Raw genomic sequence first — 22,304 nt, forward strand, 5'->3', positions numbered from 1 at the left:
CATAAACATCACCACTGCCATTGTCTTTCAAACAATATTGAAACCAGTTTATGTGTAAAGTGACATCGGCAAAAGCGCACCAGATTACCAACGCGATGGAAGGTAAACAACGGCTTAGATCTATCTTAGACAACTTCGACTAACCAAATGGGCTATGGGTGAGTTACATATATGACAATCACTACTTAAACACTTTGATAATTATCAGGTTAAGACGCTAAGAGTATGATTGGATGAAACTACGTTGATTTATACCTCGACTTGACGACACTTTGAGCTAAGTATCTTAATCACAATCTAGAACAAACTTCTATCGATGCCTCAAGGTAAAATTATATTTCCTTTTGTGTTTTTTAGCGTTTAGTATAGGTTACAAGAGGTTCTGAATATTTGCATAGTAAATTCCGTTCATTTAGCGCGCCAAATATTCGCCAGAGACGCGGAATATGGCGAGTACTCTGCGTAAGTGCAAATAAAAATGAGAACGGATACGAAATGAATAGAATAAAAGTAAAAATAAGGGCATGATACTATCTGAAAAAGCAATTACACCGGCTAGTTATTTTAGGGGAAGATGTTAGTCAGCTTGAAATCGGTCAGTGATTTAAAGAACATACTGATAATATAAATATCAAGGCCAGAAATCGCAACGAAAGATCACGCAGACCAATAGCATCATATAAGATATAGAAAGGTGTTCTTTTTGTTGTCTTGTAGGTTTATTATTCTGGAGAGATCCCATCAGGAGGGGGGGGGAAGATAAGAATGGTTAAGTCAAGCTGAAGGAAGTTGAGAGTGCTCTTTATTACATAATTATATGCAAATCTCCTTTGAAACGCAAACGATTATTATTCAGGCATTTTAAATTGTGGTGTTTGCTGTTTTGAAATAAGACTAAATATAAAAATATCGTGTGATTATTGTTTTTCGCCTGCATATGACAAAGTCTCTTCTGTGTTCTCTCTCAGTTGACTGAGTTCAGCATGGTTAGATCATGCAGAGGTGGTACATGTTCTTAATGTAGATTTAACTTGTTTTTATTTCTCGTCAATAAAGGGTTTCCAGAGGGTGAACTGGGGATGATAATCACCGCTGTTCTGGCAGCGTTGACAACCTCCTTGATTCTACTCTTCGCCTTTCTAATTTACATGAAATACAAAAAGCCAGGGAATGGCTACAAAAGAATGAGCCCAACAAGTTCAGCAATATTACTAAGACAGTCCCACAGGGATCGTATCCAGTCCATTTTCAGCACCCACGGTCGACCATCGGTACATAGCAACGGAGAAGCACCAGACTTTGATATACCGCTGATGAGCAGAAAGAACACGGGCGCACCTAAAAGCACTTGTCAGCTGCACTTTTCCTTGTTTTACAACTTCCACTTAAATGAAATCACGATTCAAGTTCTGCAAGCTCAAAACCTGCCAAAACTCTTTGGCTTACAATCAGGGGTATTGGTCAAGGTACGGTCTTTGATTCAATCAACGTCTGACATATGCAATGAGCGATGAAAATGATACTCTGATACTCGTACTCTGAACGACCGTTAATGACTAATTCCATATCATTCTCAAGGTTCGTTTGCTTGAGGCAAATGGTGAAACAAGAGAAAAAGTTGGAAAAACGTCGATACATTTTCGCACGAATTCTGTGTTCAACAGCGTTTTCACTTGTAAAGAAATTACGAGCGCGGAGTTACAGCAGCTTAGCGTCAGTCTCTCGTTATACTCCCAAGATCGCTTCGGGCAAAGCCATTTCGTCGGCGGTCTTGTCATGAAACTGTCTGATGTTACATTTGATCCTTCGGAACCTTCGTATTTTTGGCGTCCAGTGCAAAGAAAGGTACGAAATTTATACGTTAAAAGTTCATCGGTATGAGCCCAACTTCTTCAACTGAGAGAGAACACAGGAGAGACTCAACTTTACTCCCATGAGTTCTGTACAACATTAGATCACTTTAAGGTAGCTCTCATTCAAGAACATGTACCACCTCTGCATGATCTAACCATGCTCAACTCAGTCAACTGAGAGAGAACACAGGAGAGACTTAACTCTACTCACATGAGTTCTGTACAACATCAGATCACTTTAAGATAGGTTTTAATCAAGAACATGTACCACCTCTGCATGATCTAACCAACATCTGATCGCTTTTTCTTCTTCAGACAAATGGTTCAAGCGTAAAATCGAAACACGAAAAAGGCCAATTATTTGTGTCTCTGAGATATCACGAGAAAACGTCCCGAATCAACGTGATCGTTATGAAAGCAGTCAGCTTAGTGAAAACAAAACGACAGTTGAGAGCAGGTGAGGAGACACCACCCACATACCATAGAATACAATAGACCATATCACAGCATCAATACCATCATAAACAACCATACCAATTTGAAACACACCAAACTAGTTCAAACACCATACAACATCATCTACTTTCCAACTTTCCAAGATCCCTATGTGATAGTGAAACTTCTCAAGGATGGTCATGTCATTGAGAAGAAATTCACTCAGCCATGTAAAGGCAGCCTCGATCCCGTCTGGAATGAACCCTTTGTATTTGATTGGAAGAATGGAAACTCGGAAACAAGCGGCTACAAATTTGTGTTTGAAATCAAAAGTTCTGATAAGGTAATGCCTGATTCCAGCATGGGTGTGGTGGAGATTTGCCAGGAAACATCAGAACATTGGAAAGAAATGATGGACAAAAAGAATTACGCCAGAGCAAAGTGCCATGATGTGACATGAGCATGTTTATAACTAACTGTCATTCCAGGGAACAATATAATTATTTAGACAATGTGATATTCTGATCTCCAGATTATGACTGGATGAGTTCAGCAACAGTAACATTTTCAAAAAAATAAAAAGATGATGAAAAATTCTGATCTCTGGATTTCGTGACTGGATGACATACAGAACAGCACAATTTTCAAAACAATGAAATGATAATGGGGGTTATATTTTTATCCAGAAACCAACTGAAATTAAGCATTGTCCATTAACTTTACATAAGAACTTAATGTACATTTAATTCTTTTCCTCCTACTGTAAAAAACTGGTAGCATTTCAACCTTGGCTCTATGTAAGTGTAGTAAGAATTTGGGAGAATAGAATGTACATTGTCATAGTTCTCTAATTCCCCCACAATGTATGTATTGTATCATGAAAGAGTCTGTATCTTTAGGTAGGATTCGCAACTCAAATAGCGATCTCGGATCTACCTTAATTACAACTTTTTCATATCGATGTTACAAATAAAATATAACCTGATCATGGTTGGCTGTTTTGCTTTCCACAGCTAGTCGAAGCATACCAAACCGTATATTGTAAAAATCCCCTAGAGTATATGTACAAAATCATCCTACCATGAGTCGCATATGTTGTTTACCAAAATTATTCTGTTGTCACGACTTCAACTTTACTAACGGGATATTCTGTTTCGTTATACATTGGTCGCACACCCAATCTGCATTCTCCTCGTTAGTCAACAGGTTGTAAGCATGCTCGGTTAGACCGGCGCAGATCCTATGATACCATTGGCTGCATCCACTTTCACAGAATATTGCAGCGTCATCATCGCTCACCTCTTTGCGACATGTTCCACAAGGAAAGCTTTGCACAGGAACATCAGGAGGTATGCTTGGTACAGTTTGTTGCTAAAAGTCAAAATTACTCCATTAGCAAGCAGTTTAATTATCTGTAATTATTTAAGTATATACTCTATATTACTTAATATATTTTTTTGCAATAGATGTTCATATGGCGAAATATAATTGGCGATAATTTCTAAAGGTTTTTAAGTTAGATTGAAAATTACATACAATTCAAATTTGAAGCGAAAACAGATAAACCACAAAATTTTAAATTATTTAAAAATTGATTTCCATTCAAATTTACTTGTACAAATGTTGTAAATCTTACCATAATTGGAGCAGAAGGTGGCAAGATAGTAGTTGTATTCGAGGTCCTTATGACAGGAGTCAGGATAGCATTGTTTTCATCTGACAAATCATCACCAGGCTCTCCCATATACTTTGGCCCAATGTTGTTCTTTTTAGGTTTCTTTGGAGGACTTCTAACCATTGTTTCCGAGTCGCTATCTTCTTCAGAATCGCTTATATCTTGAATAGAAAACATTGGAATCAATCACAGATCAAGAGCTATCCAGACATTCAAATGCTTATGACACATAGTTAGTAAACAAAACTACACCAGACAGCCATTAATACTGCCACACAAAGTAATGCAGAAAAGAATGGGAATTTTAGGCAGGTTGCCTTTCTCTATCTCTGTCAATGAATTGGCAGCTATAACCCCAGATGTGCATATTATTCATCAGAATTGTTTTAGATTTCGTTCAACTTATTTCCAAAGTTTCTTCGTAATTTTTGAACGTCTCAAAAGTTTAATGTACACACGTGATTCAATGTATTGATCTTGTATAAATCAACATGAAAACAAAACAAACAGTGTAATAGGACAACACAGTAATATAAAACGTTTTCCACACTAACCTTTGTGCTTAAGTTGTCTTGCAGAGAGTCGTTTTTCCCTCGGCATTTCAAAAATATAAACTGAATTTCACGCACAAATATTCATGCTTCAAATTTGAAAATTGATTCACGACTATGATACTTCATGTAATTTGCAATACATATGTCTCATACATTGCGGGCGCTTGGGTGTGGAAGTCGCTGGTCCAAGCTAAACCCGTCTTCCCCACCGACAAAAAGGTCGAGTGGGTTCCTCGGCTAGTTCGATGCTCCCTTCACCCATACGCTATAAAGCCAGCTTGAAAACTGTCTCATTGAAAGGTCACAGTCCAGCTGGCGAGGTTGGTTATGAGATCTGGACTGCCAGCTTTAGACTAATTTTATTTTGCTCAAATTGAAAAGAACCTTTAATATTAGCTTTGGCATTAGATTCAAATGTTATTGTTTCTCAGCAATGATTGCAAGGTTTCTTGGTGAGATATCAGGGTCAAATAACCTGAATATTCTTGCATTGATTTCTGGAAAGACAAAAGAACAGTTAGAACTAAAAACGAATGAGCTTGACTTGATACTTCCAAATGTTGAAACATTACCCGGCAGTTTTTCTTTGATGTAAATCAATCGATCAACCAGGACCAATCCTTCAACTACCGGAGCCATTAATAATCTCAAGACATAAAACACGACCACATTAAATTGTTTTCTACCGTGAAGTTCTTCAACGACATGTATTTCTATGGAATAAGAAAGCAATCAACAAGAAGTTGTGAAAGATCAAGCAATAAAGAAATAAAAATATTAAAACCTTCTCTGCTGGGTCTGTCTTCATCTATTTCTAGAATATCACAGGCTTTTGTCACATATCTGAGGAAAAAGATGCAGAAATATTTGGTTACCGAACCCAAGAAAATTTAAGATTTTTTTCATATATTTTTTTATGTGAATAGAATTCATTATATACTTCACTTATAGAAACTGGTCAGTTCCTCACTCAAAAAATGACATATTCACTGCTTTTTTCGTTCGCAAAGTACGGATCTGTCTTCTGGGGCAGTCTGGCCTCTGAAAACAACCGTAAAAGATTGAAAAGTAACACTATTTGCAACACTATTCAGCATTCAGCTCAAAATCACGGCGGGAAAACCCGCTCTCACTCCTCTCCCCAATTCTTCTTGGAAACTAGAATAGGAAACAGTTATAAATAGACGATAAAACTATACTTTTTGCTTAAGCAAGAGTTCCAGCAATGCTCTGTAGCTGTGAAGTTTCAGTGTTGGTGATATTTCTGTATTAAAATTTAAGAAAAATACGTCACAAGTATAACGATCCTTTCTCCTTATCCAAGCATCTATTACGACTCATTTACCTAACAATTTCTTGTGATATCTGTCGATTGCGTGGCAAGCCGATTCGAGAGCGTTATAAGTCTGTTTATGATTCAAAAATCCTTTAACACAATGACTCATTGGATAACCCAGGACTTTTACAAAAGCATCTTCCTGAGAACGACCAAAAACCTCCGAAGGAATATGATCGACATGAGCGCCTGTGAGATCCACTTCATTTTGGATTGTCGATTCTTTGTCTCCAGTCCTTATGCTGTCCGTGTTTGTTGAATTGATCATATTAAACTTGTTGCCTCGAAGTGTTGGAGTGGTTTGATCTCTAGTGGATTTTTCGTGGCTTAATTTCATATAACAACAACCGACTGAGATCAACCCGACAGCACTCTGGCATTGAGTAAAAACTCGCAGTAAAGTTGGCGCCAAATCACCGCAAGTGTGCAGACCAACAATGATAAAGTTTTCTGAGGATGCAAACATCTTTTGCGAGTTTAACTGCTTGCTTGTTTCATCGCTTTCCATCTTTGAAAAGGCGTCGGAGACAATTTTCGCGAACTTCTCAGTTGAAATGTCTGCATTTATCTAGAATAGAATCTTTGTTAATGCATGAGTATTCTTCCTTGGGTCTTGGACACAAAATACCGGAATTGTACTTTTTTATATTCTTACATGATGTGTGATATGAACAAGTGGTTTATCAACAGTTTCTACAGCCTGAAATAAAATAAAAATTGAGAAAAAAGACCACAATTCTGTGGTCTTGTTATTAACGGGTTGGTGTTTCAGAAGACTACAGCTAGGTCACCTTTTCCGCGGATTCCTGTTTTTGCAACTTCTTGAGAACTTTCTCGTCAATTTTTTCAGCGTTATTCTTGTGACAGCCAACGCCTTCTATCGTCACAACTCGTAGCTTATAACCGTAGCTCAGTAAACGGGATAAGTGACCCAATCCTGCACCGACATCCTGAAACATAGGATGTATCAAGTGCATCACATATTTCGTGTTTGTATGGTTCATCTGCCGGATTCTAAGCAGTTTTATCCAGTTTGTAAGTGCTTCTTAGACTGTGGAAGTTTTTGAAAAAAGAAGAATTTATATACACCCAGTCTTACCACAATATTCCAACACTGTAGTCTTTCTGTTTGTTCCCAAATTACCTTGTATGAAAAGCAAACACCATCATTTATAAAGGAATACAAACAGTTTTTGTCACCTCTATTTAACTACATTGACTAGCAATCCAGAGATGGCATTACTTCTGCTATAATCTTATCACAAAACACAGCAAGTAACTCTATGTCACCTTGGAGAGAACGTTGATCTCATATTGCTTCTTTGGTTTGATGTGACGTCGGAATGGGTCACTGAAATGTTCAACCTTTTGCTGCATCACACCACTGTCAGAAACCTTTTGAATATTACAATTCCTGTTGGTATCACATGGTTCCCTTTCAAATGTTTTTGACTTTGTACATTCTCTTGGAGAGTTGCTTTTTTCAGGAGTGTTCACCTGGTTGATAATTTTTAAATATTTCTGATTCTCCAACTTCAGTGCATAACATGTGGTAAGGAATGCCAAAAGTTCTAAAGGCCAAACATTTCTAAAAAGTTAGGAAGCAATTGCAGAAATAAACAAAAACGTTGTGGTGTTTTCAAAATCAACTAGTTACTACAAGGCCAAGACACAACTTTTTTCATTGTTCAAAATGCTTTCTGAAACCCACCTAAATTTTGGCGTTTGTGAGTTTTGATTAGGTTTCACAGGAGATGGCATTTCGAAGAAAAAGTAAGCAATATCTTTAGGCTGTAGTTCAGAGAGAGCATCTGCCCATTTTCTTGGGAGTTTATGCCACAAATTTTCAGTGAAAAAATCCTGTGCACAATTAATCAATTGAAACGGTGAATAGAAAATGGTACCTTAATTATTGTAGATGATGGCAATTATTATAGTAACAGCCTAGCAGGGTGAGGATGACTGATGGTGACAAGGATAGTGATGGTGACATTGCAGATAATCGTGGTAACCATTGTGATAGAACTGATGGTGATAATGGTGGTTGCAATATGTACTAGTAATTGGCAATTTTGTTTATGATGATTGCATGCAAAACTTACAAGTACATAGCTGTCCATCATCCAGTTAAAGTTCTTTTGAAGCTTCAACACCTTATCTACATACAACTTGAGGCTTGCTGTTGTTATTGTTACGTCAGACATGTTTCTTTAATAAATTTTTGCCTACTATAATTGCCTAGTATGCCTACATATAAAACGCCAGTAAAAAGTAATTAAGAACGCTTGATTATTGAAATAACACATAAAAGAAAAATGATATTTTCGCTAAAAACATAGAAGTCTCTTATTTCGTCCTCTAAAGTAAATCTGCCATCAACAGCGAGGGAAATGAGAGGCCATATTGGAAAAGTTCATTGATACTTTATATAACTCGTAGTATGATGGACGGTTATGTCTGTCACCTTCAAAATAAGGAATAAAGTCTAATTTATCTTTAATTTTCTGGGAGTTTTGATTGTATTTATCGAGTTATGGGCTGACTTTAAAATAGAGAGGCGCACTTTGCCAATATTTTTCAAAGTTCCTTCTTCCAGTCACTTCCGAAACCGGATCAGAAAAGGTGTTTATTTTCTGAGAAGACGTTTCTCGTTCTTCTGCGAAAACCCTTCTTCATGTTTACTGATAACTGTTATACCTGGAAAACCTTTTCAATAAAATAAACGGATGGAGTTTTTACCTAGTTCAAGGAAAACAACACACACAACAGGCGCGGATCCAGCCGAAAATCTGACCGTGTCATATTGGACTAAAAATTTTCCGGTCGGGGGGGGGGGCGTATGGCGAAGGGGGAACGTTTAAAAGCGAATATTGTAAATCCCTGTACTTTCATAAAACCACAAAACCATTTTCAAAATTTTTTGTTAAGGCTTATAAAGGTATTTACGGATATTTCATTCACACTCAACATAACGTGAGATTTGCATACACAAATTATTCACAGCGTAAATGCAAATTTGTATCATAGGGCCTAGGGCGCTTTCCATTAAGCGGCCAAAAAGGTCAGACCGGTCATATTTTAAATTGAAATAGAGTATTTCGTTAAGAATATAGCGGTGAAACTGCATTTCCCGTGTTAGGCAGATGTAAATAACAATATACTTTTGTCTGTACCGACTACCGAACACAACAGAACCGGTCTGGCCGTTTTTCCGTATAAAGAAGAGCGCCCATAGCTCGATTTAAAACCTAAAAGTCTTACCTTACAAGGACATTAAGCAAAGATTTTCAGTATTTGTCTCTTGGGAAATAGCAGTTTAAAAATTGTCGTTGCGATTGTATAACGCGAGCGAGCGAAGCCTTTCTTTAGTAATAATTCCATCATGTTGTAGCCTGAAAAGCGATATTTCCCCTGAAATATGCTCGCTTGGATTTGCTTTTGAGAAATTTCGACGGATTCATGTATTAATACATTCGATTCAGCCTGAATCAGCCAGGATGCAGCGAACAGACCAATTTAACGTGTTATTTATAAACTATATCCGAGTTCGAAGTCGAGAAGTGTCGAACTTTATTGTTTATCATGTTTATTGCGCAATCAAAAACAGGCCACCGTGTCGCACCGTGTCGCACCGTGGCTCACGTGGCAAAAGCTTGCCCTGTGATTGGTTTGCTACACTGCACCGTGTCCGGACGTTACTATATTTAGTAACAATTGCGCAATAATCTGCACGCTGACCGTGTCAACCAGTTGCTGTGATCGCAGCTTCGAATGCACGACTAGCTTCCGAACATACTCGGCACAATTCGGTTAGCTTTCGGCGAATTTTATAGTTCAGTGTTAACTGAACAATCATAATATGAAACAAGGAATAATAATTGGGAATTTGTTCCCACTTTTACCAGGAATTGGTAATAATATGACAACGATTACGAAAGATATTACTCGAATTATTTGTTTTAGACATATATTTCCTTAATTTTGGTGTGATTCAAATAATTAATATGTACTTCTAAATAATGTGTGAATATTAGATTGCAGATGGGAAAATTCTGGATGCGAAAATCTGACCGTGGCTCGAGCCACGTTCGATACGGTCTAGATCCGCGCCTGCACAATAATAAAATGCTTTCGAAACGCGAATGCGGAAACAAATGTAATTTTTTAAGTCCTTATTTTTTAAACAAAGCTTTTATGAGTTACGACAACAATATATATTGTTGTGAACATCGTTTAATGTAATTTTGAAACATCAAGCTCTGTCCACACTTCACACGATCAAATCTACTGAATCTGGTCAGATCCAATTCACTTCTTTCTAATGAATGTTTTATAGTATGTTGACTTGCAATGTATCAAAAACACACTACCGGCATAGGACTTTCATCCCTCATACTAACTCTCCCGATGAGGACCCTTACGTCGAAACGTCGAGAAGTGTTTTTGTCTATTTTAGACAGTTGTTATACCACATTTGATGCAAAGCTGTTGCAAGACGCTGCCACGCTACTCCCCTGATCATGATAAGATATGACAGCACCGGTCCTCACAATAAATCAACCGCTTGATATAAAAACCAACTAAGTCGGATATATTTGTGTTTTGTCTCAAATTACAAATTGAAGAGCATTGTTCATCACAACCGTCAAATTTTTCGCAATGTTTTGAAATATTACTGTGAAAGTATGGGAAAATCCCAAACAATCGTATTTATTCCAGCTCAAAGCGTTTCTTACTTCTATCGAAAAAAACTAAACTTTGTCGTAACAAAGGAAGAGACTGAAATTCATAGCCAATAGGAAATGAAATAGCTTTCCTGGAGAAATGCACTCACAATATTTATTCTCCAGTTCTAGTGTATCACATGAAGATGTGATGATAAAAACAATATTATTTTGGCATCCTTCCTGGGGAAGTCCTGTTGTTTTTAAGCCACAAGGTTTGTATTTCCAATCCATCGTTTTGCATTTTGCCAAAGCATTCATCTTTGACGGAATGATTAAGGTTATCTGATAAGTTCGACAGCCCTGAAAAAATGCTGTCAGATCATAAATTCCCTGTGAATATAGCGTCAAAATGCCTCCAAAATTTGAGGGTTGTTCAAATACATGGAATTAAGTTGTTGATATTGAGCCAGAAACAAACAAAGCTCTTAAATAATGTGCCGACTTGGCTTTTTGCTAAAAAGGATTGCCCCCGTTGTATTTTCCCGGAAAAGCTGTCGGTGATTTCTCTAGGCTGACTTTTTAAACTTTTTTAACCGTACCTAGGTATGTGTCGATTGGGCAAACCAGCAGCACACGTTATACAACCTTATAAAATGTCGTTAAGACTACATCTTGGGCCCTCCATCTGACCAACTAAGAGGTCTTTATATGATATAGAGTCATCGGACACTTTGGTGTTTTAAAAACTATTGTTTGTGTCAAAATATGTGTTTACCATTACACTTGTGACTTTCTCGTGTTTTAGCAGACATGATACTTTTTTGCAACGTAAGCTATTCTTTTTCACTTTATTTACACCTTCATTAACATGTCGAAACCTGTCGACAGGGCAGATTTCCTGGTAGTCTTTAAGACGAGTGGTTTTGGAATGGTTATTCCTCATGTGACCTGGTTTACGCAATTTGCCTACTTCCGCAAGAGGATCTTATATAAAGCACCAATCATTGCAACAGCCTGTATACTTGGTTTGGTGTTATACAAGTGAGTATTCTAAAGGTGCGTTTATAGCTACAATATTATCATGCGATATAGTCTGTGTCTGAATTGATGATCGTGAAACTTATTGCGATATTATTATTCTACAACCTTAGGAAATATTGAATTGAAAGATTTCTACGATGAAGACCTTCACTGTCTGTCTTATCCTGGCGCTGATTGTGGCCTTCGGTACCTGCTCAGATCCACATGGGGAAAATGAGAATGATATTGGACGTAAGTTGAACTAGCTCTACATCCTTTTAAAATTTGGCATTTGCACGCCATGGTCTAAGGCCATAAATCTGATCAGTCTTCAAGACTGTTCCGCTCTGCCATTGTAAACGGAAGCTAAATCGAAGGACAAGTCTCTCTACGATTTGTTTCTACGATTTGTTTCAGTTCTGCAATTTTCTCAGCAAAGAGTATAATCTGTCGTTGCCATTAGGCAACTTTGTAACGCCAAATCTACGATCTCATTAATCAATGTTACATGACTTACATCTTTGTGCTCTGAGTTTAAAGTCTTAATGTTTTAAGATTGCAATCTTAAGGTTTATAAACTGTTTAAGTTTCTACGATCGTTGAAATATCGCATTGACAAACCCAGTGGGCTGTGCATGACAACACTAAACATCGCGGTAAAAGAACTCAGTGTTCATCACTGTTTACATGTAGGACTCTCCTATTTGAATGCACTTGTCACTTCTTGTCAGGAAGCATAACATTGTTCCATTTCTTTCAATAGGCAAGACATTTTGCGATTATCCTGGATGTACCTGCTATTACTACAAAGATCCCTGTCCCGAAGGTTACTATGACTGCTCGAGCACAAGATACTGTACATTAAAGACCAACAAACCGTGCTGCTACTAAACCCACGAATAATCATCAGCTGCCATATGAACTGTTATTGTAACTGGTGATTCTTGACCTGGCTTTTTGGTGCAGTTAAAAATTATTACTTTATATGTTACTGTTCTAGTGATGATCAAATGTGCTTAGATAGATGTTGCGTTGTACAATTCGCAAATACAAATTGGGGTTTCACACGAAATAAATGTTAAATGATATTATTCGTACTGTTGGTCTATTTATCAAATAGGAAAACGAAACCGTCAGTGAAATTTGCTTCTGCAATTCAAATCCCAAAGAATAGAGAAATCTTGAGCTCATGATATGAATAAAACAATCGACTCACTTCAAACACATCGAAACATAATACTTTACATACAGGACATATACACATATGCAGTTAACGACATGAACTCATGCATGCATGCGGCATGCATGATTCACGTGAATGACAAGACTGCATGTGTTAGTTGAATTCGACTTTGAGTGATGAGACGCTATACAGGATGAGTAAAAAAAAACTGACACCTTTGAAATTCAAATTAGCCACATAGCGGCTGTAATGTGACAGAAGTTGCTTAAAATATTTCATTGCTATACGAAGCATATCATATTAATTAACCTAAAACATAAAGTTTGTTCCCTTTGGGAGTTAAAATGCATTCTAAGCCCTGTAAATACAAAAGAACAGTTTTATCAAATCGTTTTTGTTGATTGTACATGGGAATTGTCATATTTCAGCCATAAGTTCGCAGCTAATTTGAATTTCAAAGGTGTCAGTTTTTTTTGACTTACCCTGTAGTAACTAAGGATGAAGTCAGTTAAAAAGTTGAAGTTCTTTACTGACTTTGAATCCAGAATTAAGTCTCGTATATTCTCCTTTCTTGTTTTATTTATCTTGACTTTTAAGATGAATTTATTCTTTGGAAGTTCTCCTTTTTTATATTTCCTGAAATTGCTGACGAATGGCGTTGCATTCATGTTTCTAATGTTTTGTGTAAGTGCCTGTCATGACTTCCTCTGAGCGATTGAACTGAGACTTTCACGGCACTTGGGCTGCCTAATAACTAGTAGGATAATAGGTTTTGAACCAGTCATTTGTATCGTAATTCCAACATCATTTCAAATATTTTCCTTCCGTTTTACTCTTCCACCTTTACCATCGTCAATCGAGGTCATATTATTTCAGAATTTTACACTTAAACTTTGTGTCAAAGGCAGAGTTTCTAATTTACTTCGGCCCAATAAAAACCCCCAGCTTCAATCCATGTCCTCACCTATCAGTTCATGTGAATATCCGTCACAAGTATTTCAGTAAAGGTAATTTATATTTGATTGTATATTTCTGGTTTTAACAGGCTCTACACTCTATAAATATACCACTAAATATACGATTTCATTTTGCTCTAAATCTCCTAACACATGTTTACATGTGTAGCAGCGGCATTGTTGTGTATATTGTATATTGTACACGTTTAAAACACTGTTTAAAAGACTTTATCTGTTTACTCTGAGTGTGTTTATTATGTTGGTTCAAGCTGCACAAGACTAACAGGTTTCAATCTCGTATTAAAAACTCTCAAATATATAAAACTCTTACTTGCGCTTGTTCTTCGTCTATAAATATTGCGGAAGCTCAAGTCCAACGAGAAGTTTATAGAGGGTGATTGGCATCGTCTTCATTCGTAGCTAAATTAGAAGACCTAAATTAAACTAACTTTATTTATACTGGATAGCTCTATCAGTTCTAAACTGTTCTTCCTAGAGGTCCAGTAAGGATCATCTCTTATTGATTCAGTGTTACTACAGGAGGAAACCTAAACTAAACTAACTTAATTTATACTGGATAGCTCTATCAGTTCTAAACTGTTCTTCTTAGAGGTCCTGTAAGGATTATCTCTTATTGATCCAGTGTTACTACAGGAGGAAACCTAAACTAAACTAACTTTATTTATACTGGATAGCTCTATCAGTTCTAAACTGTTCTTCCTAGAGGTCCAGTAAGGATCATCTCTTATTGATTCAGTGTTACTACAGGAGGAAACCTAAACTAAACTAACTTTATTTATACTGGATAGCTCTATCAGTTCTAAACTGTTCTTCTTAGAGGTCCTGTAAGGATTATCTCTTATTGATCCAGTGTTACTACAGGAGGAAACCTAAACTAAACTAACTTTATTTATACTGGATAGCTCTATCAGTTCTAAACTGTTTTTCCTAGAGGTCCAGTAAGGATCATCTCTAGAAGTTTAAGAAATGAACAATTAATTTTCTTCCAAACCTCTCCAATCGTGGTCTGTAAAACATCAACAATATGATGGTGAGAAGCTGCCACAACGCTCTCCCCGTTCATCTCAATAATTTTATGACCCACACGAACTCCGCCGCGTTCCGCAATTCCGCCCCGCATCAGGCTACATATCTAGTAAACAACGAGTTAGTCAATTGATACAGAACTCAGACTTACTCAGTCTTGAGACTGTGAACGGCTTGTGAAGTCATCGGACAGATTAGGACAAAAGTATTACACATATTTTGAACCATACCATTCCGTTTTGCACGCTGAATCCAAGTTGATATTTCGTGTCTGGTCTGTTGATGGAAATTTCAACAGTCGGTGGACAACAGACCACTTTAAATGCAACACGTTCTTCATATTTCTGTACCTACAGCAGGAATATGATTCAACCAATATGAATAGGGTTAAAATTTACAAATCCCCCCCTCCGTTTGAACCACCTCTGCATGATCTAACCATGCTTAACTCAGTCAACTGAGAGAGAACACAGGAGAGACTTAACTCTACTCACATGAGTTCTGTACAACATCAGATCACTTTAAGGTAGCTCACATTCAAGAACATGTACCACCTCTGCATGATCTAACCATGCTTAACTCAGTCAACTGAGAGAGAACACAAGAGAGACTTAACTCTACTCACATGAGTTCTGTACAACATCAGATCACTTTAAGGTAGCTCTCATTCAAGAACATGTACCACCTCTGCATGATCTAACCATGCTTAACTCAGTCAACTGAGAGAGAACACAGGAGAGACTTAACTCTACTCACATGAGTTCTGTACAACATCAGATCACTTTAAGGTAGCTCTTATTCAAGAACATGTACCACCTCTGCATGATCTAACCATGCTTAATTCGGGAGGGACTTAACGGTGGTTAAATCTCTCTAAAACACTAACCTTAATAATATTCTGACACTCCAGTAGGGGTAATCCAACCAAGCTTTGACCATTCACAGCCAGTATTTGATTGCCAACATTCAACTGTCCTGACTTGGCAGCTGGTCCTTTGTTGTCCATATGAGCGATGACCACCGTGGGAATCATTGAACCCCAACCACTCTCAACAATCATCAACAAAAGACTTTCTCCGTATTTCTTATGAATAACAATCTAGATAAAAAAAGAAATTTTGAAATATTTCTGTATTAACACTGGATCAATTCTCCTCTAGGAAGAACAGTTTAGAACTGATAGAGCTATCCAGTATAAATAAAGTTAGTTTAGTTTAGGTTTCCTCCTGTAGTAACACTGGATCAATAAGAGATGATTCTTACTGGACCTCTAGGAAGAACAGTTTAGAACTGATAGAACTATCCAGTATAAATAAAGTTAGTTTAGTTTAGGTTTCCTCCTGTAGTAACACTGGATCAATAAGAGATGATTCTTACTGGACCTCTAGGAAGAACAGTTTAGAACTGATAGAGCTATCCAGTATAAATAGAGTTAGTTTAGTTTAGGTTTCCTCCTGTAGTAACACTGGATCAATAAGAGATGATTCTTACTGGACCTCTAGGAAGAACAGTTTAGAACTGATAGAACTATCCAGTATAAATAAAGTTAGTTTAGTTTAGGTTTCCTCCTGTAGTAACACTGGATCAATAAGAGATGATCTTTTCTGGACCTCTAGGAAGAACAGTTTAGAACTGATAGAACTATCCAACATAAATAAAGTTAGTTTAGTTTAGGTTTCCTCCTGTAGTAACACTGGATCAATAAGAGATGATCCTTACTGGACCTCTAGGAAGAACAGTTTAGAACTGATAGAGCTATCCAGTATAAATAAAGTTATTTTAGTTTAGGTTTTCTCCTGTAGTAACACTTGATCAATAAGAGATGTACAAACCTCTTTCGTCTTACTCTCATCAGCAAGTAATGATAATTCTTCTCCAAGAATTTTCTGCTGTTCCAAGATGCCGTTATATTCCATATCTTCAATTTCCCCAAGATTCAGTCTATTCGTCTTGAGAAACTCGTGGTAAGCAATATTAAACGCCTGGCCAACTGTCTTGGCCACAGTCTGAGCCTAGAAAATGAGAATTTAAAAACCCAGCTTAGTCGTTGTTTCTTGGTGGCAGTGGTGGCAGCACCCCTCCCCCCCTCAGACCCACATCTGTCTCAGGGACGTCAACTAACCTCAGCTGTCTCAAGAACGTGACAAATGACTTTCGTTGTTTTCTCCTCTTGCTGTTGTTTCTGAGGGCTAAAGTCGGGCAATTTTCCTGACCAGGTTTTGCCGTCTGTGTCTGTGGAAAGTCTCGCCATCACAACAATAATATCACCAATATCAGCGATGAAAGATATCGTCTTCAGATGATGATCAGTCAATGGTTGCTGTCAAATACGGATCAACAAATTGTAACCTTCCTTGAAAGAACAGCTTAAAAAACCCGTTTACACTTGCCGCAATTTTATGTATAATTTTCTTCTTTTGGTAGATGTGAACGAGTGATTAGTTACGAATGCTCTTATGTACAAGAGTTTTTATTTCAACATCAGTAACTAGTTCATTCGTTCACATCTATCAAAAGAAGAAAATTGTAAGTTTGAACGGTGACTAAAAAGCCAGCTTACCTTGTTGTCAGAGCTGACGATCTTGATTCGTTCAGTTGAGATAAAAAGATCGACGTCAGATGAAGGCTGTTCCTCTCCTTCAGGGACCTGGAAGAAAACACAACGATACTTTCCAGTTGATCCAAAATGGCGGGAAAACAATGGCGGGAAAACAACTGGGACCAGTTATCAAAATCCATTTCCTGGTTGAACAACTTGACGATATCTCTTAAAATATACTTTAGTTCGATTTCAATGACTCAAGATATGACAGTATATCGTTTGTCGTATGATAACAATGCAATTTATTGCCTTATGATAATTTTCGTATAAAACAGACGATATGAGAGAATACATTCTAATAAATCAATACCATTTAAAGGACATAATTACCTTGATACGGCCGATAGCTTCTTGGGCTTGCTGCAGGCGGACAGCCTTGTTGGGAGCTGACGGAGACAGTAAATTTGTACTTCCTAAAAACTGTAGATGAACAGAATTCATGAGATGTCTACTAGACGCCGGCGAAGTCTATCTAGATACGACCCCTGAGACATCATTGAGCTGGCTCTTTTAGAAGAAAATGCGTCTGTTTCTAGTGGCTGACAACACATGAACTGTGTTTATATTTGAAGACTTTTTATTTACCTTGGCAGAGTAAACTATTCCTAACATTAGGTTTCGTGGATGATGAGGTCCGGCCTTCGCTGTTGGGAAACAAAAGCAAACATGGTCACGACGACAACATTCTCAAATGTTTCCTGGTGAAATGAAAACATGAAAGTGAAATTTACCAGCATCTTCAAGTTCCTTCAACTTTTTTTCGTGTTTTTCCTTTTCCTAAACAGAAAGAATCACGTATTATTTCAAGATAAATATATTTAAAATAGAAAACAACTGCCATCCTGCGATGAACGGTATTTCTCATTTGACTAAAGCCTTGAAACTTCTACACCAAATACACCTTTTAAATAGCTTCAGATTCGTGTACACCACAGTGTTTAGTATTTCTGCTCATCACCCAGAAATACTTGAATCACCCCCCCGCCCCGCGAGTTAGCCGTCCAGTTTACTTGCATAGCTCAGAACCTACCCTAGCTTCGGCTGCACATAATTCACAGCCTTCTTCCTCGTCACCAGGCACATGTTTCTTCGTGCTCGCCGCTTGCTCTCTCCTCGCTGCAAGTCCGACTGCAAAAGTTCCCGATTTCCCGCCTTTCGTTCCCAGTCTATTCGTCTTCTCATCCTCGTCTTCGGACGACGACCCACGATAGCCCCCCTGGGAGGACTGGGACGAGGGGTGTCTGCCGTAAGGTAAAGAATGTCGATAGGAGTCGTCCCTAGTCCCACCCGAGTAACCAACGGACGGCAAACCAAGTACATCGACTTCTGAATAATTCGGGAAACCTTTGAATTTCTGTCGACCTAAATACGATGGTAATAACGTTTATGTAAACTTTTTAAAGAGATTAGCAGCAAGACTAACAATAACATAGACTAAGGTGCTGTTTACATGGTTCCTTCCAGCCGGGTTCAACAACTGTGGTTCAACAAAACGTAAGATGAATTTGAGGTATTGGATTGAGTAAATATCATTATCCAAGAAGTTGTGTAGTCATTTCAACGATAGCGAGTGCTTGTTTTGTTTCATAAACACATATTTCAATACCTCAAAATCATCCCAGGTTGTTTTATATCTTGGGTAACCGGGCTCATGTAAACAGCTCGTAAAAACAACGAACAAATATTAAATTTCTAGCAATATTGCGTTCGTAACAAACCTGTGATGCCTTCCTCTTTGTATCTTCGTAATATTGCCGCTTTCTCTGCAATCAAGCGATGTATCTCACTATCCCTGACCAACCACACATGTCTCTTCGGATGTCGTTTGCTGGTCTGTGTTATCCGCTGCTTGAAGAACATTGCATCGCTTGAATGACTGTCTCTCTCCCCCTGAGGGGTTTTGCCCGACCTTGAAATGGGTGTGTCGCGATGTTGTCTTTGATAAGCCGACGTTGGGGTGCGACCAGATTTCAAGGGGCCCACCTTTGTCGCAGTGTGCACACCATTTTCAATTGGCGAGGGTGTTCCTTGGGTAGAACCCTTACCCTTTGGGGCTCTCTTCTGGGCCTGCCCTGGGCTTGCCTTGGTGTGTCGTTGTCTTTTATACTCATTAGATGGATAATCATCATCAGTTCCAATTGCAATAGATTTCACCGCCTTCCCAGGGTATTCTCTGGGTGTGAATGGTTTTCTCTCCCTTGGGGATTCCTGGGGTTCAGGGGAGGGTGTGTGCCTGGGAGATGGGGTTATGGAAGGGGAGGGGGTCTGTGAAGTGTTCAAAAGTGGTTCAACCTCATGAGCCTGGGTTTCTGAGTTGACCATTTTACTTTTTGCTTTCTTTTGGTCTATTGTTTTTTCAACTTTTGTTTCATCTGCAAGCAGTTTATCAACTTCAGTTGTGTCATCACTTTCATCATCTTCCACTTTTTCATCATCTGATTCTTTCTCTTCCACCTTACCCATTTCTTTTTCCTCACTTTCACTTTCTTCTTCTTCAATTTCATCTTCTTTTTGTACTCTCACTTGTTTAGTTTCATCTTTTCCTTTTTCCTTCACCATTTGTGTATTTTCTCTCATTCTTTCCACTTGCTTTCCTTTGCCCTTCACCATTGGTATTTTCACTTGTTCAGTTTCATCATTAATGTCATGTTCTTCCACTTCCTTATCATCACCTTTCCTATTTTCTTCAACTCCGACCAAACTTGTCTCAATGTCATTACTCACCCTATTACGACTATTACGACCCTCTTTATCCATCTCCACAGCCTCGTCATTCTCCTCCTCACTATCATCAGCAATTCCATTATTCAATGCCATATCCACATCTATCCCAAAGGTATCCATACCCATGTCGACCGGGGGTAACCGTGAGAGGTCCTCGCTATTATCAGAATCAGTTTCCGCAACATCCGTACGCTCGTATGCTTTCTGTTCCATGCTATGGGCAACAATTTCATCATCCGAGGCTTCACAAATTGTGTCTCCTTCTTGAATGTCAACAAAATCTACCCTTTTCTGTGCACTTGGTTCAAAGATATCTGCACAAAAAATGTTTACTATTCAAATATACTACATATGTGTATATGAATTGGGACTGTGCACTTTGTCTGCTTTTTTCCATTAAATAAACAATAATACAAAGGTAGAAACATTTGTGGAAAAATGCAATGAAGATATTCCTACAGGAATTAAACCCTAAATACCTAACTATAATCTGCAGAGACTTTTGCTTGTAGAAGGAAGATTATTATTCATATATGTAATCGTGTTTGATTAGAATACTAAACAAACAGTAACTCCAAATAACATATTGTATCTTTTGACTAAATTTTAGTTATGGTTAGAGACAGTGAATGTGTCCTGATTATGACTAAAATGTCCTCAAAATGGGACTCATTATCACTTGAGTTATTGTTCTTTTATCCATTCATTTCCATACCTGTATATTCCATGATATATTCTGTCACATCAACATCATGTTCATTTGAGACAGCAGAATATTCCTTTTTCTTTTTTGGCTTTTTTGTTTTGTGAGATGTAGGTTTCTTCTTGCTGGTTTCTAAAAAATAACAAAGAAGGAAAGATATTGCAGTCAGCATTGATTATTATATATTCAGGAAGCGTTTTGTCTTGCATTCAGTAATGAGCTATTAAATTGAGAGATATCCATATTCATATTTTCTTGTTTTCATCACAGTTAATTGTCTGAAGTGAAAGGCAATTTCTGATTCCACAACTCTCAGTCTTTACAAAGCTTTAAACATACTTTTATTGTAAGAAAGGTTAGAATACTGGATAATCGAAGCCCTTTCATGGTGTAACATCTGAAATCCTAAAATCTCCAAATGCTAATGTCTCTACTTTGTTATTAAAATGCCATCTAATTTTAGAGTTTTTAAATGGGCCAAATTTCATTAAAATATTAACTTTTACCACAACAATACAATCTACTGGTCATTGTGAAACCACTGTATATGAAATTAAAGAGTATTTTCACGCAGAATTTTATATAGAAAGGAGTTGGCTGCCGTTTTATAAGAGATGTATTGATTATATTCTAGGCGACAAGTACAATTTTCAAGACGAAATTGATAATTTACTTACAAAAAAAATCCTTACGGTGTGTTTAAACTATTAGTTTATAACCATGACACTTGTTCATCGCATTTATAATCTGTAAATGTCCGCAAATCTTGTCAATTTTCAAACAGGCGGTTAAAAACGGAAGATTGTTGAATATTAAATGCATTTCAAGACGACGGTATCTCAACTCATGCGTTCCATTCAAATATTGATCGCTAAAACAGCCTAAAATAGCTTTAGAATTTCACAACAACTGGCCTACATGTAAAGGAAATAAGAGAAATAATCTTATAAAACGTCATGTCAAACAAATCCAAGAAATAGCTAAATCCCAAATCTAGCGATGAACACTAATTTCTAAACAAATTTCGCAAATCGTGGGGTTGGTTTAAGGGCAATTTTATGACAATCAAAGACCTTTCAAGGGTCGCTTAACTGCAAAGATGCAGCTCAATTATTGGATTAATTTTCACAGATTTTAATTTTGTACATAATGGAGCACAATACCTTCAAATTCGTCGTGAAATGAACCGTTTTCAGCAGGCAACTCTCTCGTATCCGGTATAAGATTATCCCACTCGGCCGCCATTTTGAACCAGAAAAATCGTCGAAGCCGCTGATGCGTTGAATGCGCAGGCACAGAGGTCAATAATCCAATATTATACTACAGGAATAAAGACCCTAGGAGAGTAGGCTTCTCTCCCAACACCGAAGAGATAAACCCTAAATAAATATATAAAATATAAAAATATATAATAGATGTGCCCAGGGTGTTTGCACCCAGGAGAAAAAGACTCTGGGCACAAGATTGATATAATACTAGCAGCTGTTTTGGTGTTAGGATGATATTTCCAGCTGTTTTTCTTTCCAGAAGTTTAAAGCAAAGCCTTCGC

General features: G+C 37.6%; 4 protein-coding genes and 1 long non-coding RNA gene across 13 annotated transcripts; 2 read left to right on the forward strand and 3 right to left on the reverse strand.

Annotated features, from left to right (window-relative positions):
- Positions 1 to 22: 22 nt before the first annotated feature.
- Positions 23 to 2,960, forward strand: LOC114529352 (synaptotagmin-2-like). 6 transcript variants are annotated; one of them, XM_028551130.1, is made up of 6 exons: positions 23 to 102; positions 209 to 462; positions 718 to 1,466; positions 1,579 to 1,845; positions 2,169 to 2,310; positions 2,453 to 2,960. In XM_028551130.1, the coding sequence occupies exons 3-6, from the start codon at positions 1,080 to 1,082 to the stop codon at positions 2,746 to 2,748; spliced, it is 1,092 nt and encodes a 363-aa protein (XP_028406931.1). In that variant the 5' UTR covers positions 23 to 102; positions 209 to 462; positions 718 to 1,079; the 3' UTR covers positions 2,749 to 2,960. The 6 variants fall into 6 exon arrangements, with proteins under 6 accessions (XP_028406931.1, XP_028406927.1, XP_028406932.1 ...); XM_028551126.1 differs by having other exon boundaries at positions 1,057 to 1,466; XM_028551131.1 differs by having other exon boundaries at positions 209 to 326.
- Positions 2,942 to 4,605, reverse strand: LOC114529354 (protein pygopus-like). The gene is made up of 3 exons (XM_028551132.1): positions 4,518 to 4,605; positions 3,925 to 4,124; positions 2,942 to 3,659 (listed from the first exon to the last, which is right to left on the reverse strand). The coding sequence occupies exons 1-3, from the start codon at positions 4,561 to 4,563 to the stop codon at positions 3,408 to 3,410; spliced, it is 498 nt and encodes a 165-aa protein (XP_028406933.1). The 5' UTR covers positions 4,564 to 4,605; the 3' UTR covers positions 2,942 to 3,407.
- Positions 4,606 to 4,915: 310 nt separating this feature from the next.
- Positions 4,916 to 8,580, reverse strand: LOC114529349 (protein RRNAD1-like). Of its 4 annotated transcripts, XM_028551119.1 has the most exons (12): positions 7,956 to 8,580; positions 7,565 to 7,713; positions 7,144 to 7,441; positions 6,953 to 6,997; positions 6,645 to 6,803; positions 6,509 to 6,553; positions 5,863 to 6,421; positions 5,717 to 5,781; positions 5,488 to 5,558; positions 5,302 to 5,360; positions 5,090 to 5,230; positions 4,916 to 5,014 (listed from the first exon to the last, which is right to left on the reverse strand). In XM_028551119.1, exons 1-12 carry the CDS (start codon positions 8,055 to 8,057, stop codon positions 4,935 to 4,937), a joined length of 1,773 nt encoding a protein of 590 aa, XP_028406920.1. In that variant the 5' UTR covers positions 8,058 to 8,580; the 3' UTR covers positions 4,916 to 4,934. The 4 variants fall into 4 exon arrangements, 3 of the variants coding, with proteins under 3 accessions (XP_028406920.1, XP_028406922.1, XP_028406923.1); XM_028551121.1 differs by lacking the exon at positions 7,565 to 7,713; XR_003687608.1 differs by lacking the exon at positions 4,916 to 5,014 and having other exon boundaries at positions 5,200 to 5,230; positions 5,463 to 5,558.
- A 2,894-nt stretch (positions 8,581 to 11,474) lies between these two features.
- Positions 11,475 to 12,631, forward strand: LOC114529356. The gene is made up of 3 exons (XR_003687609.1): positions 11,475 to 11,576; positions 11,672 to 11,792; positions 12,304 to 12,631. It is a non-coding gene; the product is annotated as an uncharacterized LOC114529356 (long non-coding RNA).
- Positions 12,632 to 13,216: 585 nt separating this feature from the next.
- LOC114529345 (protein lin-10-like) lies at positions 13,217 to 22,037 on the reverse strand. The gene is made up of 14 exons (XM_028551113.1): positions 21,919 to 22,037; positions 20,768 to 20,887; positions 19,047 to 20,366; positions 18,359 to 18,690; positions 18,060 to 18,105; positions 17,914 to 17,972; positions 17,659 to 17,748; positions 17,287 to 17,373; positions 16,849 to 17,046; positions 16,559 to 16,738; positions 15,613 to 15,825; positions 14,957 to 15,076; positions 14,692 to 14,832; positions 13,217 to 14,099 (listed from the first exon to the last, which is right to left on the reverse strand). The coding sequence occupies exons 1-14, from the start codon at positions 21,998 to 22,000 to the stop codon at positions 14,028 to 14,030; spliced, it is 3,060 nt and encodes a 1,019-aa protein (XP_028406914.1). The 5' UTR covers positions 22,001 to 22,037; the 3' UTR covers positions 13,217 to 14,027.
- Between the last annotated feature and the right edge of the window lie 267 nt (positions 22,038 to 22,304).

Source organism: Dendronephthya gigantea, unplaced genomic scaffold (genome assembly GCF_004324835.1).
Source record: "Dendronephthya gigantea isolate DGI-Jeju-01 unplaced genomic scaffold, DenGig_1.0 000056F, whole genome shotgun sequence".
NCBI lineage: Eukaryota > Metazoa > Cnidaria > Anthozoa > Malacalcyonacea > Nephtheidae > Dendronephthya > Dendronephthya gigantea.

Bases quoted from the DNA above. Each gene is read 5' to 3' on its own strand.
- LOC114529352 (XM_028551126.1), top strand. The intron at 1,467-1,578 runs GTACGGTCTTTG...ATCATTCTCAAG, and splicing joins AATCAGGGGTATTGGTCAAG to GTTCGTTTGCTTGAGGCAAA. The intron at 1,846-2,168 runs GTACGAAATTTA...TTTCTTCTTCAG, and splicing joins GGCGTCCAGTGCAAAGAAAG to ACAAATGGTTCAAGCGTAAA.
- LOC114529354 (XM_028551132.1), bottom strand. From the start codon at position 4,563: ATGCCGAGGGAAAAACGACTCTCTGCAAGACAACTTAAGCACAAAG. The intron at 4,125-4,517 runs GTTAGTGTGGAA...TTTCTATTCAAG, and splicing joins AAGACAACTTAAGCACAAAG to ATATAAGCGATTCTGAAGAA. The intron at 3,660-3,924 runs GTAAGATTTACA...TTTGACTTTTAG, and splicing joins CACCTTCTGCTCCAATTATG to CAACAAACTGTACCAAGCAT.
- LOC114529345 (XM_028551113.1), bottom strand. From the start codon at position 22,000: ATGGCGGCCGAGTGGGATAATCTTATACCGGATACGAGAGAGTTGCCT. The intron at 17,749-17,913 runs GTAAATAAAAAG...GTTCATCTACAG, and splicing joins GAATAGTTTACTCTGCCAAG to TTTTTAGGAAGTACAAATTT. The intron at 14,100-14,691 runs GTTTGGAAGAAA...CTTCTAATTTAG, and splicing joins TACAGACCACGATTGGAGAG to CTACGAATGAAGACGATGCC.
- LOC114529349 (XM_028551119.1), bottom strand. From the start codon at position 8,057: ATGTCTGACGTAACAATAACAACAGCAAGCCTCAAGTTGTATGTAGAT. The intron at 7,714-7,955 runs GTAAGTTTTGCA...AATTGTGCACAG, and splicing joins TGATGGACAGCTATGTACTT to GATTTTTTCACTGAAAATTT. The intron at 5,015-5,089 runs GTAATGTTTCAA...TTGTCTTTCCAG, and splicing joins CATCAAAGAAAAACTGCCGG to AAATCAATGCAAGAATATTC.